The sequence below is a fragment of the Pogona vitticeps genome, chromosome 2, assembly GCF_051106095.1.
Source record: "Pogona vitticeps strain Pit_001003342236 chromosome 2, PviZW2.1, whole genome shotgun sequence".
Classification (NCBI taxonomy): Eukaryota; Metazoa; Chordata; class Lepidosauria; order Squamata; family Agamidae; genus Pogona; species Pogona vitticeps.
Genome location: NC_135784.1, coordinates 138,293,442 through 138,311,042, shown reverse-complemented (window position 1 = coordinate 138,311,042; position 17,601 = coordinate 138,293,442). Strand labels below are relative to the sequence as shown.

The window sequence follows — 17,601 nt, the reverse complement described above, 5'->3', positions numbered from 1 at the left end:
TTCTGCCAGGAGGGCTGCACAACCATATCTTTCTGACAAGCTTTTAAAGCCTGCGTACTTGAGAGGACTTTAGTTGACAAATAGGTTGTAATACTTCTTTGAAAAAGAATAAATCTCTTGCTGTTCAAATTCAGATGTAAAAACAACATCATGGTTGCGCCTTTGGAATTCTTAACAAGAAGTTGACCCCAAATAATCAGACTAATACTTTATATCAGTACACATCATTTACTGATATAGAAACAGAATATAGTTAATTGCTAGACATAAACAGAAACTACACACATGCATCCATTTTCTTAACAGGATGTCTGACAATTAAAAAAAACACTCAAAAAGTAGAAAATGTGTTTAAAAATATAAAATTACATTTTCTGGTTCTTGAAGGCATATGAAACGCTTTTAACCTGTATTATCATAATCTGATAGAAATGCTGTTTTTAAAAAAATACAGTGACTTTCAGATATTGCTTTTGGGTAGAAAACAACCCAGTAACTAGTCCTTGGCTGATGGAGAGTGGAAGTTGTGTTATGCCAATCCAGCATCTTTGGCCATACCATAGAAGACCCCTCTAGATGCAATGAGTCTTGAAGGTGTGTCAAACTCAGCAATTGCTCCTTTGTCTAGAACAAGAACTCTGCAAAACAACACAAAAATATATGTTTACACTTTAAAGAAAGAAGTGTGCAAGCTTACCATGGCATTGTCACAAAATCCCTAACTAATTCACAAATACTCCCTTTCTAAAAAGATTACTTTTTAAATCCAAATGATCAGAAAAATCAAGACAAAGAGAGGGAAAATGGAATATGTGTCAGCCATAGTCATAGTGGACAAGTACTGCGAAAACTGGATTAATATTCCAGCACTACTGTCGCTGCGTGGTTTGTGACAGATCGTTTTCGGATTTAACTTCCTACCAGAAACGTGAATGATTGCCCCATGAGGCTATTATGTGTGACAACAGGAAAACAAAAGGTAAAGCATTCTATAAATTAGATGCTCATGTAATGGTAAACAATAATATAGTGAGTTTATACCAGATAGAATGTCCTAAAGAGCTTAACTTGCAGAAGTATTCAAATAATGTTGGTCATAGAATTCTCATTTATTCTGTAGCATTTTGAGATTACTTTTATACTTTAATTACATGGTTTGATGTTAATATAAAACATTGCTCCTCCTGTACCCCACCCCACCCCTTTTTGCGTACAGCTCATATTCTGATGAATTAACTTGATCTGGTAAGAAAGAACATGTGGCTAAATGGGTAACCCTACCCTAGAGGTATGTTTGCACTCTAAAGCTTCTTTTGGTGAATGGCAAACTATCCTTCTCCACACCTCCCAGAATATTCTGCGTACTTCGGTGAAGCAAACTGCACACTACAAAGCGACATAGCAGATTTACTTAGGAGTAAGCACTAGCCTGCCAACACAAAGCAAAAGATTGAGGTGCTTCCTCCTAAACAGATTCAACTTAGCAGAATTCCAACCTGCCACTTGGTGCAAAAGGACCTTGTACACATGTTGCATGGAATATCACCACCTAGGGAACTAAGTCCTTCTTCAGACACAACAAGGAAAAGACTGTATGGTCCTTAAGATTACAAAAATGTAAGAGTGTTCTTCAGGGAGTCTTTTAAAATAAAACCAGAAGTGAACCACCCAGGATGAAAAGTACCAGCTATATCCTAAGAGGAAGGAACAGTACGAACACAGATTTCAGGTCTCTGGAAGACACAAATTATCTCTGTTTGCCAGTAAAGCTGGTAGGAGATTAACTGATCCAATATAAATGAGTCATGGGGTTCCCACGCTTGAACATAAGTCTGATCTGGCACCTGGAATTAATGACATGTTCTGCATTCGATTCACCTGAAGCAAGTAAGGAAATGCCACCCTAGAGAGCTCAAACTCCCTTTCTGGAGATAGATATAAAAACCACGCAGCGTGGCTACCTGGTGTAATCCATAATGGTATTCAGCCTGTGTGCTATTGTTAGCACCGTGCAGTCTTCAAACTGTGTTCTTATTGTCATCTGAATGAGGTCGTCCGTCTCCAGATCGATTGCTGCAGTGGCTTCATCCAAAATAAGGATCCTCGTTTTGCGGAGGAGCGCTCTTGCCAAGCAAATAAGCTGCCTTTGGCCAACACTGGGAAGAGGAGGTAGAGAGTTGTTTTTCTCGTTCTTTCAAATCAAGGGCCATGCCAGGGCTGTGAGCTTTTCGAAACCTCTTCAGGCTACACCAGTGACTGGGCGAGGTTCCAACCAAATGCTATCGGGACTTGTGGCTGCTGCTACTACTCTATATTCTGCCCATACATTTATCCAGGAATGTCTAGAAACCATGGCGCTATCATGTGCAGGACCTCCTAGTTCCTGAGCTGCAGTGGGAATTGAGAAATACGTAACGCAAAAAAGGGCTTCATGTGAAAGTGTGATCAGGGGGAAATTCTAGCTCCATCCCTGGCCCCTCACGGTCTCCCCATGTAGAAGGGCCGTCTGAAAAGGAAACATTGCTGCATGTCAAGCCTCTCCACATAATTCGGAACCCTGAACCAAGTGAAAAGTATTCATGTGTATTCATGGCCTAAACCAGGGGTGGGAAAGGTGTGGCCCTCCAGATGTTGGACTGAACCCCTCCCCCCATCAGTTCTATCGTAAGAAGCACAGTCCAAAAATTGGGAGGGCCTCAGTTACCCGCCCCAGTCTACCCACTACTAGAAGGAGGAAGGTTGTGAGTCAGCTGCAGCCACGTAGTCCCAAAAATAGAATTCATTATACGAAATATTTTTATCCCATCATTCCCCAGATAAGTTCAGGTTCACTAAGAAAGATCAATCCAGACCATAAAATATTATTATGAATTACAAAAATGAAAGTACAGAAGAGATAAAAATGACAGTCATACATAGTGTTTCTTTAAAACTTTCCAACACATTTAAATCATTTCCCCAAAGGCATTTCTTTTTTAAAGGGTCTTTTTTTTTGCACAGAAATGAAGGGCCACCAGAGGTAGAAATGTGAGCTTCACTAAGGAAGAAGTATCAAAGGCTGGAAGCGGCTACCAAAAAAGGTTCCTTTTCTGGATCCAGAGGAGATTTATTGCATGGCTTCTCGGGTCACATAAAATAGGGAAAAACTTATATGGGACAGTCCTCCAGCTACCAGTTACCCTAAATGGCTCTGCCAGTCACCCTCCAGCACTGAGCCAGGAAACAGACTAGAAGGTAATATTCTTGTTTAGGCAATGGAGTAAGATGCACTGTCATGCTCAGGAGAGCCTGTTAACAACAAGATTGCTATATCTTGGGCCAGATGAAGTTTCTGTAATTATACTGTACTGTTCCTCCCACAGCCTTACCTCGATTAATGTTGTCATTTTGATAACTGACATCCCATTATTTTTGGAATAATTGCTGTTCTGTTATCATGTTTTCTATCCGTTATTTTTACATACCGTATAGTTCGTGTATATCTAGTGGCTGTTTTATCTGATGCTTTAATTTTGATTATTGTTGAATTTTATCTTATGTCTGGGCCGTGATACTGCAAGCCACCCAGAGTAGTGGCCTGGCCACTAAATGGGCAGGGTGGAAATTTAAATAAACAAATAAGTTTAGTGATGCATTCAAGCCAGAGCAGACACCCAGACAAATACTGAGTCAGATCCATTATAAAATGAAAAGTGAGCCAAGAAATGGAAACATCATTTGTGGAAGGACTAGCGATAGGGCCCAAGCATTTTAGAGGAGCACAGAACACACATGTAACTTGACCCTTTCATATGTACTTCAAACCTGTAAATCCTCTGATCAGCTCTTGTTCTCACAATCTCTGGAATCAGTGTTCCTGATCAGTATGGTGTTTGTCCCTTCCTTTTGCTTTGTGTATGCATGGGTGGGTGAAGTGTGTGTGCGCATGTGCACGTCTGCACCTGGGTATGAAAGGGGGAGGCAAAACCTGAAAGAGTCCCTTGAGGACTCACTGAACATGCTCAGCTGTCACAGGACGCTAACTGCCTACCGGAGGGGGAATGAAGACAGGAAATGGCATGGCTGCAACTCTGAGTAGAAAGTATTCCACAGTCAACGTTTTGTAGGCCCCACCTGCCATAACTATTTCGTGACTAGAATTTCACTTACCTAAGATTCTCTCCTCCTTCTGAGCATTCATAATCCAGCATAGCTGGCTGACTGCTGACAAACCTCTTCAAATGGGAAAGTTCAAGAGATTTCCATATTTCTTCCTCAGAATATTTATTAAATGGATCCAAATTCATTCGGAGTGTTCCAGAAAAAAGAACAGGGTCCTAAAAAACATAAGTCACAATTTGTACAGAACAAAGTTCAAAGAAAAATGTAGGAATACCAAAATAAGCATTTCTTCAATAAATTCTGATTCAGTGACGAAGTCAAGGCAAATCTCCCCCCCGCCCTGCCCCTATGATTTACTGTGCCCTAGCACTATAGGGAGGGAAGGTGGAGTACCACAGGCCATGAAGGATAAAACATTGTCACAGTGTACAAGAACAAAGGAGACAATAACTGCAATAACTACCATGGCATCTCTCTTCTCAACGTTGTAGGGAAGCTGCCTGCCTGTGTTGTACTGAGGAGACTCCAGGTATTTGCAGACAGAGTCTATCCAGAATCACAGTGTGGATTTCAAGGTAATAGGTCCACCACTGATATGGTATTCTCCCTCAGACAGCTGCAGGAGAAATGCAGCGAACAACAACAGCCACTCTTTGTGGCCTTCATAGATCTCACAAAGTCTTTAGCAGGGATGGCCTTTTTAAAATACTTCCCAAGACTGGATGTCCACCTCAACTCCTTAACATCATCAGATCCTTTCATGAGGAAATGAAGGGCACTGTAGTTTTTGATGGCTCAACATCAGATCCCTTTGACATTCAAAGTGGAGTGAAACAGGGTTGTGTCCTCACACCAACCTTGTTTGGGATCGTTTTTGCTGTCATGCTGAAGCACGCCCTTGGAACTGCAATATAAGGTGTCTATCTCCGGACTAGATCAGATGGAAAGCTCTTTAATCTCTCTAGATTGAGAACGAAGACCAAAGTCCAACTGAAATGCATATGGAACTTCCTCTTAGCAGATGATGCAGCCATTGTTGCCCACTCTGCTGAAGACCTCCAACAACTCATGAATCGTTTTAGCAAGGCCTGCCAAGACTTTGAATTAACAATCAGCTTGAAGAAAACACAAGTCATGGGCCAGGGCGTGGACTCACTTCCCTCTATTACCATCTCCAACCAAGAATCGGAGGTTGTTCATGACTTTATGTACCTTGGCTCAACGATCTCTGACACTCTTTCCCTAGATGTCGAGCTGGATAAATGCATTGGCAAGGCCGCTACCATGTTCTCTAGACTAACAAAGAGAGTATGGCTTAATAAGAAGTTGATGGCATATACCAAGATCCAGGTCTATAGAGCCTGTGTCCTGAGCACACTCCTGTACTGCAGTGAGTCCTGGAACCTTTGTGCATGGCAGGAAAGGAAGCTGAACATGTTCCATATGCATTCCGACAGATTTTTGGTATCACCTGGCAGGACAATGTTCCAAATAGAGTAGTCCTAGAACGAGCTGGAATTTTTAGCATGTGTACATTACTGAAACAGTGACATCTACATTGGCTCGAGCATGTCATGAGAATGGCTGATGGTTGGATTCCAAAAGATCTCCTGTATGGAGAGTTAGTGCAGGGAAAGCACCCCAGAGGGAGACCATAGCTGTGATACAAGGATATCTGCAAGCGGAATCTGAAGGCCTTAGGAATGGACCTCAACAGATGGGAAACCCTGACATCTTGAGAGTTCAGTATGGAGGCAAGTGGTGCATCACAACCTCTCCCATTTTGAAGAGACCCTTGTCCAGCAGGCTGAAGCAAAGAGGCAATCCCGAAATCAGCAAAATCAGGGAGCTGGACAGGGGACAGATTGCATTCAGTGTGGAAGGGATTGTCACTCTCAGATTGGCCTTCTCAGCCACACTAGATGCTGTTCCAAGTCCTCCATACAGAGCATATTACCATAGTCTCTCAAGACTGAAGGATGCCTAATCTAAGCACTATATCTTTGGTTCTGTGTGATTTCTGCAATCCAATGAACCAGATCCATTACAGGTGGGTGACATAACTTGGCCATACAATCTCAGTTTGCACCCTCTTCAAGAATGTTGGTCACCCTCATATTGTCTCCCCATTCAGACAGCCTGGATAGCCTTGGCAGCAACACCTCGTCCCCACCCCAGATTGAAAGCCCTGCTGATAAACACGAGGTCAATGAAAGGAAAAATACCAGCCATCCAGCATTTGATCCTGAATTAATACACCAACCTGACCTGTATTACAGAGACCTGGTTGAAGGATGCTGGGAGAGTTCTGCTAACTGAGTTCTCTAGTAACAGCAGCAACCTGGATCTGGGAGTAAAGGTGAGGTAGAATTGGCAGTGGTCTACTGTGATTCCATTCTCCTCACCAGGTGCCTTTCCCCATGGTCTTCTGGGCGCGAGTACCTGAAAGTGGAGATCCAAGACAGAATATGGATTCTGTTCATGTACCTCCCACTCTGCTGCTTAGGGGTCTTCCAAGTGAGTCTTGGGGGTAATGCTGGAGTCCCCTTGGCTTTTTGTCCTAGAGGACTTCAACATTCATGCTGAGATCTGGGTCCCTGTGAGAAGTGGCTCAAGACCTCCCATCTTCCATGATGATGACCGTGGGTCTGTCCCACTCAGGTAGCAGGGTATACTCTGGGCCTAGTCTTCTCTGCTGGATAGGGTGAGAGTGGTCTGGTTGTGGAGGAGCTTTCTATTGTTTGGTAGTTACTCTCCCTGGTGAACTCACTGGAACTCAGACCCTCCACAGAGGTAGGGGGCCAATTATGATGGTGGCTCTTGGGGAGTTTCCTGTCACCTCAGCAGGTAATCCTGTCTAAGCCTTTGTTGACTTCCGGAATAGGGAAAGAGCTATGACCATAGAGTGGAGACAAACGAGTCCCCTAGTTTACTAGGAAACTGGCAACGATGAAATGATTAGGATGGAGACTTACAGCAACAATGGTGAAAAACTCAGAGCCAATATAACTGAATACAGACTAGCACTTATTTAAAGGCTTACTCCCTGGCTGTGCACTTGCACAGAGCCATTCAACAGAGTTTCAAGAAATCAAGGGCTTAATACATGCTCACTCACAAGAACAAGGTGATGAACCTTTGACAGCCATCTGTGATGAATCTGTGTATGACCTTTGGCATTCTGTCTTTGAAAACAGTTTGGAAACTTCAGCTGGGTCAAAACGCTGCAGTCAGGCTGCTGGCTGGTGCTGGTTAGAGGAAGCATATCATCCTTTGTTACACGGTAGACCACTACAACTCTACCTCACCGTTACTCCCAGATCTAGGTTGCTGCTACTGTTGCTGCTACCAGTTGCCAATCAATTTCCAGGCCCAGTTCAAAATTCTGATTATTAATTATAAGGCCCTACAGCAGTGGTCTTCAACCTTGGGCCTCCAGATGTTCTTGGACTTCAGCTCCCAGAAATCCTGGCCAGCAGAAGTGGTGGTGAAGGCTTCTGGGAGTTGCAGTCCAAGAACATCTGGAGGCCCAAGATTGGGGACCACTGCCCTACAGGACTCAGATCCAGGCTCTCTGAAGGAATCTTGGTTCCTAAAATCTTCAGGGGAGCCCCTTCTCTCAGTCCCATTGTCCTCACAGGAACATTTCGGAGGAATGCGAGAGGGGCCTTCTCTGTAGCTGCACCCAGTTTTCTGAATGCCCTCCTTCAGGAAGCTAAGTTGGCTCCCTCCTTCTTGCCCTTCTAGCAACAGATCAAGATCAAGAGGGTAGTTATAACCACAGTGGACAATAAAGCTAGACTCTCCCTAAGATTGTGATTATGATTCTCAAGTGTGCTTTTAATGGATCTTTTAGTGCTTTTGTATGATCAGTTTTTATATTGATTTATATTTAATTGATTTTTAATGTTACTGTCTTTTTAACTTTACTTGTATTTCAATTATTATGAGTTGCCTTGAATCCCTTTATGGAAAAAAAATGGCACAGAAATGAAACGGAATGAATGAAGTGATAAAAACTATTGCCATGCTAGCATAAGGGAACTTTTCCCCCTTCCCTTTCTCAGCTACAATCCTTTATGCTGCCAGAAAACTGGCTCCAAGAGGTTTCCCAAATTCTGGAGCAGGCTTTAGAGGTGTATGGGGAACACCAATAATTCTGTCAGTAGAACCACTCTATTGAATACTGGCCATAGCAACTGAATCTCTGTGCCATCAGACACTGTAGAACACGACCAAGTCACCTTTACTATGTACCTCAAATGTCAGGAATCCAGTTCCTTATTATCTCTCTCGGGGCAATAATTAATGGTCTCTGCTTAGAATAACATTTTCTGGTAGGTTCCAGGCCAATGGGTGTTAAAATTCTCACAATTACAGGGACATAAAATGAAAGGATTTCCCCCATCGTTGCAAAGATAATGCTACCAAGCTCGCCTGCTTTTGCATTCTATCTGGTCCTTCTAACAGTGTGCCTAGATTAGTCAGCAGGCTTTCATGGGCAAATTTTTGTGTTGGGAAGCATATCACCACGACCCTTTTTCCCCAGTATAATCAAAATAATGTCCATTGCACTAATATGCCTATTCCTATGAAATCACACTGCTGTTCCTCTCCAAAACAGCTACATTGTGGGCAAAATACACACATTACCCTGCTGGAGCCTCAATATTGAAGGGAAAATTGTGTAATGGAAGAAATGTAAGTCACCAGCAACACTATTTTAAGTGACCCTTGTGCTGAGAAAATGTAAGTAATCACCAATCCTGTGTTGTGGCCTCCCTCAGTCTCTCTAACATGTATTACATTTTACCTTACTTCAAATTCAAATATTGTTACTTTCCTAAGTGGTAACCAATTATGTGAGACTGAGACAGATAAACACTCAGTGGAATAACACCAGGACACGAGGATATGTAGTGGTACACATCACAGGGAAGGAGGAGGGAATTCAATACTGGGTTGTCATTAGGGGCAGCTCTTTGTTTCTTAGGAACATGTGGTTCCGCCCTAAGCAATATGGGAATTGCAGCCGCCTGCATTACAGTGTTGCAGGAATCTATGTCACTGCACACACAACATTAGTCTGATTGAGGCCAGTTTGAAGATTCTAATTCTGCCATTGAGTTACCATTTTCTCTTAAGTCTTCATGTACTTCAAAACAGTGTACTCTGAAAATAAGTAAGCAGATAAAGCTATCTGTGGAAGATCAACACTTTCTACCACACGGGGGACAGGAATATAACCCATAGGTGCTGTATTTATTATTCCTGAAGAGGTACATATGCTTCTGTGAGCAAACATTCTACACAAACTTTCAATAACAAGAGCTTTGTGGGGTGGGGAGGTGGGGCACGGTAAATAGAAGGACATTATGTGCCATCCATCAGACATTATTGATTGATTGATTGATTGATTGATTGATTGATTGATTGATTGATTGATTGATTGATTGATTGATCGATCGATCGATTGATTGATTGATTTGATTTGATTTATACCCCACCCATCTGGTATATTCTACCACTCTGGGCAGCTAATCCATTATGTGCCATCCATCAAATGTGAATTTCGTTGTATGTGTATATACTTACAATGACAATAAATTATTATTATTATTAAAAAAAAAAAAAATCAGAAGTTTTCACAAAAAGCAATGTTAGGCCAAGAAGATAAAATGATGAGTGTCAGGGTTTTTGGGGTTGGGGGCATCAATCATGGAGGTGGTAATGAGAAAGGGGAGCAAGATAAATTAAAACTTGCTTCCTGTAACAATGAACATTACCAGGCTTTGTTAAGAATAGATGTTATCTGGCTCGCTCCTTGGATCTCAACATAAAACAAGTGTTTTAAATTTGTGTAAGTACTAGTTCTGGACAGACAGGATGACTTTGCTTGCAAAGGACTCATTTTACACAAGGCAGCTTGCTGCGTAAACCAAGATGTCGTGCTTCTCTCGTGACATTATCAGCATTACCTGAGGAATAATCGTCAGTCTGGATCGTAAGTCATGAAGGCCGATATCTGCAATTCTCAGCCCATCTATTCTGATTTCTCCCTCCACCGCTTCCAGGATCCTGAAGAGGCTAAGGGTCATAGAGGACTTTCCCGCTCCAGTTCTTCCAACAATTCCAACCTAAGCCATGCATTGGCAAGGGAGGGGAGAAAGATGCTCTTAAACTAGGTTTCCAAACAAATAAGGCCCACAACAGAACAATTAGACCACCACCGGGCATACTGTCAGCAAGAAAATATAAAACAAAGTGTGTTGACTCTGATTCTTTGAGTAGCCAAGAGTCATCATGTGAGTCAAAGACCCCCTCAATAAATGAAAGTTTTGTGTTGTTGGGGGACCTGGTGTCTTGGAGGAGTCTATTAGCAAGTGTGATGAAAGGGAAATATATTTCTTCCAAGTAGTCAGCCTTGGATGTCTTCTTTCGAGTTTAACATGCTGCAAAAATCTTACATTAATTCATACATTCAAAGGATAAGAACAATAACCATTTTAAAAGTAGGTAATGGTCCATTATAAGGAAGAAAAAAAAGTTTATGGGCCAGAATTTTATTTTAATGCTTGTCCAGGCTACAGTTTATGAAGGATATTCTTCTCCTTTCATCTTGTCTTTATGTCCCCAAAAATGGGAATCAGAAAAAAGACACCTTTTAAATGTATTTACAATATTGTACATTAAACAGAACAGGTTATATTCAGCTATGGCTTTCCTCTACCCAAAGAGTTGTTTGAGCCAGTGGAGGCTTCTTTAAATATAAAAGGGAGATGATTTCCTTAAAATGCTCAAATTTTTCACTCACATCTGATCTGCTGTTCTGCTACAGGGAGCCCCCGAACCCTTTGAGGGTCTTTTGGATGGCTGTGAGGGAAGAATCAGTACAAATCCTTTCCCACCCTCCATTGGCAGAAATGCCTGCTGGATCAAAGGATCGGTGCCAAATACAACAGCATGAGTTTGATCTAAAAAAAAAAGTCTTTGCTGATTCTACCCACACCCCATCTTTTCACTGCCCTTCTCTCCTGAAACTCTTTGGAAGTTTGAGGGACTGTCCAGAACAATGGGGCAAGTGATGCAGGGGAGCTTTCTCCTTTTCCTGCCACTGGGTGTGTTTCAAGGATTGCTCTACATGCTCATTGTTGTTGTTGTTCAATCGTTAAGTCATATCCGACTCTTTATGACCCCATGGACCAGAGCATGCCAGGCCCTCCTGACTTCCACTGCCTCCCAGAGTTGGGTCAAAGTCATGTTGGTTGCTTCAGTCACATTGTTCAACCATCTCGTCCTCTGTCATCCCCTTCTCCTCCTGCTTTCACATTTTCCCAACATGAGGGTCTTTTCCAGGGAGTCTTCTCTTCTCATGAGATGGTCAAAGTATCGGAGCCTCAGCTTCAGGATCCGTCCTTCCAGTGAGTACCAAGGGTTGATTTCCTTCAGAATGGATAGGTTTGTTCTCCTTGCAGTCCAGGGGACTCTCAGGTGCCTCCTCCAGCACCACAATTCAAAAGCATCAATTTTTCGGTGGTCATCCTTCTTTATGGTCTAGTTCACACTTCCATACATCGCTATTGGAAAAACCATAGCTTTGACTATGCGGGCCTTTGTTGGCAAGGTGATGTCTCTGCTTTTTAAGATCCTGTCTAGGTTTGCCATCGCTTTCCTTACAAGAAGCAGGTGTCTTTTAATTTTGTGCCTGCTGTCACCATCTGCAGTGATCATGAATGTTCATTCATGCTCATTAGCAGAACGCAAACTCTGGATGCAACTCTATGTTTTAAAATTTGAACCAGAATTGTGCAATGTAGCCTGTTTTTCTGTATATGTGTGTTATGATAAACTAGTCTGGGTGGAATTTTTGAATTAATTCCAACAGAAACAAAAGCAAGTGCCCTCTGTATTGTTGATTACCCTCTAGACCAAGGATAAGAAGCCTCCAACCTACAGAGGTCTCCTAACTATTTTGCACGTGTCTTCTGCTATTGTGGTCCACAAGATGGCTCCTGCCTTAAATGGCTGTGCTTTGCATTTCTGAGAGCTGACACACAAAACTGAGGTACATTTTGTATCCCAGTGAGCTGCTGTATATGCTGAATGAGCTCTGCTTTGGAACCCAGGAAGTACAGTACTGCTTTCAACTCAATTCCTGAGTTCTATGGGGAAGTACAGTTGGCTAGGTTGTGATTCCAGAAGACCTAGTTCTGGCACCAGGACTGAGGTCCCCCACCCCATGTATGGACTATAATGTGGTACAGTGACTGGTGGTCTGCATCTGAATAAGGCAACTTTTGACGTTCTTGTGCATACACTGAATAAAACCAAAAGCTTGGAAATGCTGGTAAGTGAAAAAGTAATTTCATTCTATGCATGCCCACTTAGTAGCTATGCTGAAATCATACCTTTTCCCCACCTTTCACATGAAGGCTCAGGTCTTTCAGTACCAAGTCTAAACCTTTCCTGTACCTTACAGAATAGTTCTCAAACTGTACTTCCCCATGGGTGGGCCAGTCTTCTGTTGGCCTTTTATCTTCAATTATCCAGGGAGCCTGAAAGAAAGAAAGAAAGAAAGAAAGAAAGAAAGAAAGAAAGAAAGAAAGAAAGAAAGAAAGAAAGAAAGAAAGAAAGAAAGAAAGAAAGAAAGAAAGAAAGAAAGAAAGAAAGAAAGAAAGAAAGAAAGAAAGAAAGAAAGAAAGAGTATTATATTAACCTTAAAACATTTTTAATACCAGGGTATAATGTTACACTAAATATTCAGGGATAATTGAATAAGTGTTCCTCTTAAAGATTAACACACACTTTACACAGCTCATTTGCAGAATCATTTAAACTAAGATGAGTGACCCATTGTGTACACTTCTGTCAGCATGAGAGTCACAAATGATGCCATTGTTACTCTCTGCTCCTCTGTATAGCATCTTGCGAATCTAATTAGTTACACAGGGGATGCCTGCTCTGAAAGGGAAACCTACTTTTCTTCTTTCAAACAGCTTTAGTCCAGCATATACAAAGCACATAATCCTGAAGAGGCTTATTCTCCTAGAAATGTACATGTTCAGGTTAAATGACAATAGAAAAAGAAAATAAGTAGCAAAATGTCCTTGTTCATATGGGACCATGAAAGCTTTCATATTTTACATCTGTCTTCATCAGGTGGAATTGAACATGATGGTTATTTCAAATATTAAGAGAGTGGGTTAGTAGCAGACACTACTACTAACCTCGGGTATTTAATAGGCTTATCAGAAATGGTAAAATCAAGTCGGTACTAGGCACATTTATTTTGATTGACATCCATTGTAGAATTATGAATAGTTTAGCTCTTTCCCACTGAAATCAGTGCTATAGGCCGAATTCCTTAATTAATCTGAATGGAATGTCATGATTACAAAAGAGAACAGAAGGTTGTTTAGAGTCAGCTGTACTACTATAACTACAAATATCCTAGAAAAGCAAGGCAGAAATCAAACAGAATCCAGTTAAACACTGGACAGATAGCATCACATCAACATTACAAACAAAGACACATGGCTGCATGTGTGTGCATGCAAATATATTCTTAATCAATAGAGGAATTACATATTTATATTACAAACAAATATAAGGGGGAAGGGAAAACAAGAGATTGGAAAAGTTGAATTTTTGGACTACAACGTCCAGGAAAACCTGCCTGTTGATGGATTCCAGTTGTAGTTAAAAAAAAGGCCAACTTTCCCAAGGTCTTGAAAACATACATAAGCTGGACAGATCAAAAACTCTTAAAACTTCATTTCGAGAAGGAACATTCCCCACAGCGACGCATCAAGAACTCACCTCGGTTTCAGTTTCTGAGTATTCCTTCACTCTTTCTACAGCCACAATGTTGGTTTCCAAATCAGATGTCATTCGTACCATCCAATTCAGAGACATGGTCACCTAAGCAATGATGAAGATATGTCACCTGTTTAGGAAGACTTATGACAGCAGCAAACCATAGCTGCCATCTGTTTGGCTGTTACTACATTTGACTGTTTCCTACACAGAATCTTTGAAATGTAGAACTGAATTTCAGATGACATGATATAGAACTAAATAAAGGGCCAAACCAGTGAAGTTTGGTTGTAGGAGCTGGGACACCCAGGATTTTTCCAGCCAGGGGAAAACTACTAAGCTCTTCCTGCTTGGTCATGGATGAGCGCAGAACTTACCGTGACTTGGGTCCACACTGTGCAAATGGGCAAGCGAAAGAGACCATGTGCAACCTCTTCAGAGAGTACGCAAGAGCAGAAACACAAGGATAAAGTCTCAGGGTTCACCTCATGCCATCCCCATTTCGGATTGACCTCTGAAACCTTATGAAGTGGCTGCCAATCAAAACATTTTAATGTATTCACAAAGGCTTTCACGGCCAGGATCTAATGGTTGTTGTGGGTTTTTCGGGCTCTTTGGCCGTGTTCTGAAGGTTGTTCTTCCTAACGTTTCGCCAGTCTCTGTGGCCAGCATCTTCAGAGTGCTGTCCTCTGAAGGAGGCCTCCGAAAGCTAACACCTTCCCCCTCTGCCTCCCAACCACCCCCTTGCTGCTGCTGCTCCCCCCCCCCCGTGGCCTCCCTACCTGATCCTGCTGCCACCTCTTCTGCTAACAGGCATGCACAGCTGGCCTGGCTCCTGGAAGGGAAGCTAGACTGCTCTCTAAAGATGGCAGTGGCAGAAGACAAAGAGGAGGTGGCAGCAGGATCAGGTAGGGAACCCACAGGGGGGGGGGAGGGCAGCAGGAAGTGGGCGGGGCATCCTGCTTGCCAAAAACAAAGCACCGAGCTGAAAAATGTTCAGAGCATCTTCATTTTGGTGAAACAGGATCCCCGAACCAAATTCTACCAGTCTAGTTCATGGATTTTTTTTGGTTTGTAGTTTGGTTCTTGTGTAGTTGGTGGGAAAAATAACCATATCAGTGACTGATTGGGTACATGTCAGAGAATAAATGCTCCCATTTGGAAGAGCACTGCGTAACATCCTATATCCCCATTTGTGTTCCTTCCTATTCATATCTTCACGCCACCCTCTTTTTAATGAATTTCTCTTCTCTGTTCTTGTTTCATTTCTAGCCTCCTTGCCCTCAAGAAGGGTAAGCTCAGGAAAGAAAGTCCTTGGCCTCTCCACCCAAAAGCTATCCTCTACCTCGCAAGAGCAGCCTTTGAATAAGCTTAATATTCCCACATCTAATCATATTACAAATCCCTGTAAGAAAAGGAGGATGCAAACATTTAGGAAAATGCATAGTTTTCCTTAAAGTTTGTAATGGCTTATTATAAGCCCTTATTATAAGCCCACTATTTATCATATTCTATTCAATATAAATATATACTGGTAGTATCCATTGCTTTATCAATTTTAATGTGTGATCCCATTGCTATCTAGGGTAGAGTTTCAATTAATATCCTTCTCCTTGAATAAATCAGCATTCATAGCTTTTAAAGATGAGAGGCACAGCTCAAATCCTTTGATCCGGCCAAATGCTATAAGTCTGAGCATCTCACAAATCAATTTCTCCACCAGAGATGGCAACTTCTGACTGAGCTGTGCCAATGTAATTTTGAAAATGAAACTCAGTCTTTTGCTTCAAGAATTCAAAACGATTAAGAATCTGCCATGACTAAATACACGGTCAACTGGTAGTGGTTTTACGATAATGATGCTGTCCTTAATTAATGCCCTACAGCACAGGAGGTACTGAAGAGAGCATTAAAACCTTAGTGTAGCTTCTTTTCAAAAACAGTAGGATAGTGATATCTGTGGGGGATCAGTTCCACACCCCCTGTGGATGCTAAAAAACACAGAAGTAGCGAACACTATACACTACATGGTTTCTAGCTCCCTCTAGGACAGACCTGGGCAAAGTGCGGCCCGAGGGCCACATACGGCCCGTGAGCCACTCCTGTCCAGCCCATGGACAGTTTTGAACATCAAAACCATTTATAGCTTTTTGTCTAAAGTTGATCAATTGCTTATCTTTAACATACCGCAAAAACTTCTTTAGTATTTGTGAAGATCAACAAGTTTAAAATAAAAACAATCATAACATCACTGTTTCATTTTATTTTTAAGTACAGTTGGTTCGGCCCCCGAACACAGTTCAGATTTTTCATGTGGCTCATCTATAGAAATTAATTACCTACCCCTGCTCTAGGACAGGTTCAGGTAAATGCATCAAGGGAACACATTTAAACAGGTATTTAAGGGTGCATGTGTGTTTAGTATTTTCAGCCAGTGGAAAAGTGAATCAGTGGATACTGATCCTGTGGATAAGGGGATCTGACTGTACCAAGGAAAACAAGAGGCCTGGGGCAGTTTCCCTGTGCATAAATATGTATGAAAGTGACAGGGGCCTTAACAAATTGATGATCTTGTTAGGGAAACACAGAATACACTCAGTCCAAAACTTCTGCTACTTTTCAGTCTGCACAGAATTTAACAAATGATGTGTTGGGGCTTTTTATTGCTAAAGCACTCAACAGATAAATTTACATTGACATTCCAGAGCCTTTAGAAAGGATTCCCTTTTATGGCCTATTTTGCTCTTTATTCTTTTCCTGTGTTTTTTTTAAAAACTGCATTTCCTTCATGCCAATTTGCTCCATTCTTGCCTCTCTTTGTTCAACAAGAGCAGAAAGATTGCAGCACCATACAATTAAAACCAGAACACCTAATGAAAAGGTCAAACTACAGTGACACTTCCAACTCCCTGCTTACATGAGCAATCCCCTGAAACACAATTTACGCACCTGCAAGGCGTAAGACACAGAGAGTCCAACCAGGCCAGCACTCAGGGTGTTTTTGCTTAAGACAGCAAAAAGGGCTGCAAAAAATACAACACAGTTCCCTACAAATTCAACTCTAATTCCAAGCCACCTGTTAAATGAAAGAAAGACACAGATGTACAAGTCAGAACAAGGCTTGGCAGATAAAAATGCAATTTCTTCAATTCAACAGTTAAAACTTTCCCTTTTGCTTTCTTCTTACCTGTTGGATACAATTCCAGGGTAGTAACTTTTCTGGTTATCATTCACTTTAGTGTCACTGATCATAACGAAAGCTTTCTCCCTTCTATAAGCTCGGATGACACTTGTTCCTGTGACTGTTTCCGAAAAATGGGAATATATGGGCGACCTGCTCACAGATTCCAGTCGCTTTAATTGGCGAGAAGTAGCTACGTAAAACCGCTGCCATCATTCAATGCAATGCATAAAGATTAAAAACAGAAAACAAAATGTTTTAGACATTGCACTTGAACTGTGAATACCTTGTATCCCTGATGCTCTACAAAGTCTCAGGATGAGAATATATATATATATATTGGAAAGCGGAAACTGTAACTAATTCCAATATAATCCCACCCTAATCCTTCTTTAAACCTCAGAACAATTTATAAGACATCCAAAGCAAATAGTAAGACTTCCTCTGTGCTATACCAGCCTACAGCGTTTGCACGACTGAATGCTCTGGTACAAAAACCTTTT

At 41.8% G+C, this 17,601-nt stretch overlaps 1 protein-coding gene across 4 annotated transcripts in view; it reads right to left on the bottom strand.

Moving 5' to 3' along the window:
- Window positions 1-208: 208 nt before the first annotated feature.
- The window catches only part of ABCC3 (ATP binding cassette subfamily C member 3), a 96,935-nt gene continuing 79,542 nt past the window's right edge, over window positions 209-17,601 (bottom strand). For all 4 annotated transcript variants that reach the window (XM_020815083.3, XM_078384224.1, XM_078384226.1 and 1 more), the window contains 8 exons: window positions 17,105-17,304; window positions 16,867-16,993; window positions 13,921-14,022; window positions 12,510-12,656; window positions 10,080-10,238; window positions 4,150-4,316; window positions 1,962-2,156; window positions 209-638 (listed from right to left, as the gene is read on the bottom strand). In XM_020815083.3, coding sequence (XP_020670742.3) covers window positions 530-638; window positions 1,962-2,156; window positions 4,150-4,316; window positions 10,080-10,238; window positions 12,510-12,656; window positions 13,921-14,022; window positions 16,867-16,993; window positions 17,105-17,304 — 1,206 coding nt within the window. In that variant the 3' untranslated portion in view covers window positions 209-529. The remainder of the gene's footprint in view (window positions 639-1,961; window positions 2,157-4,149; window positions 4,317-10,079; window positions 10,239-12,509; window positions 12,657-13,920; window positions 14,023-16,866; window positions 16,994-17,104; window positions 17,305-17,601) is intronic.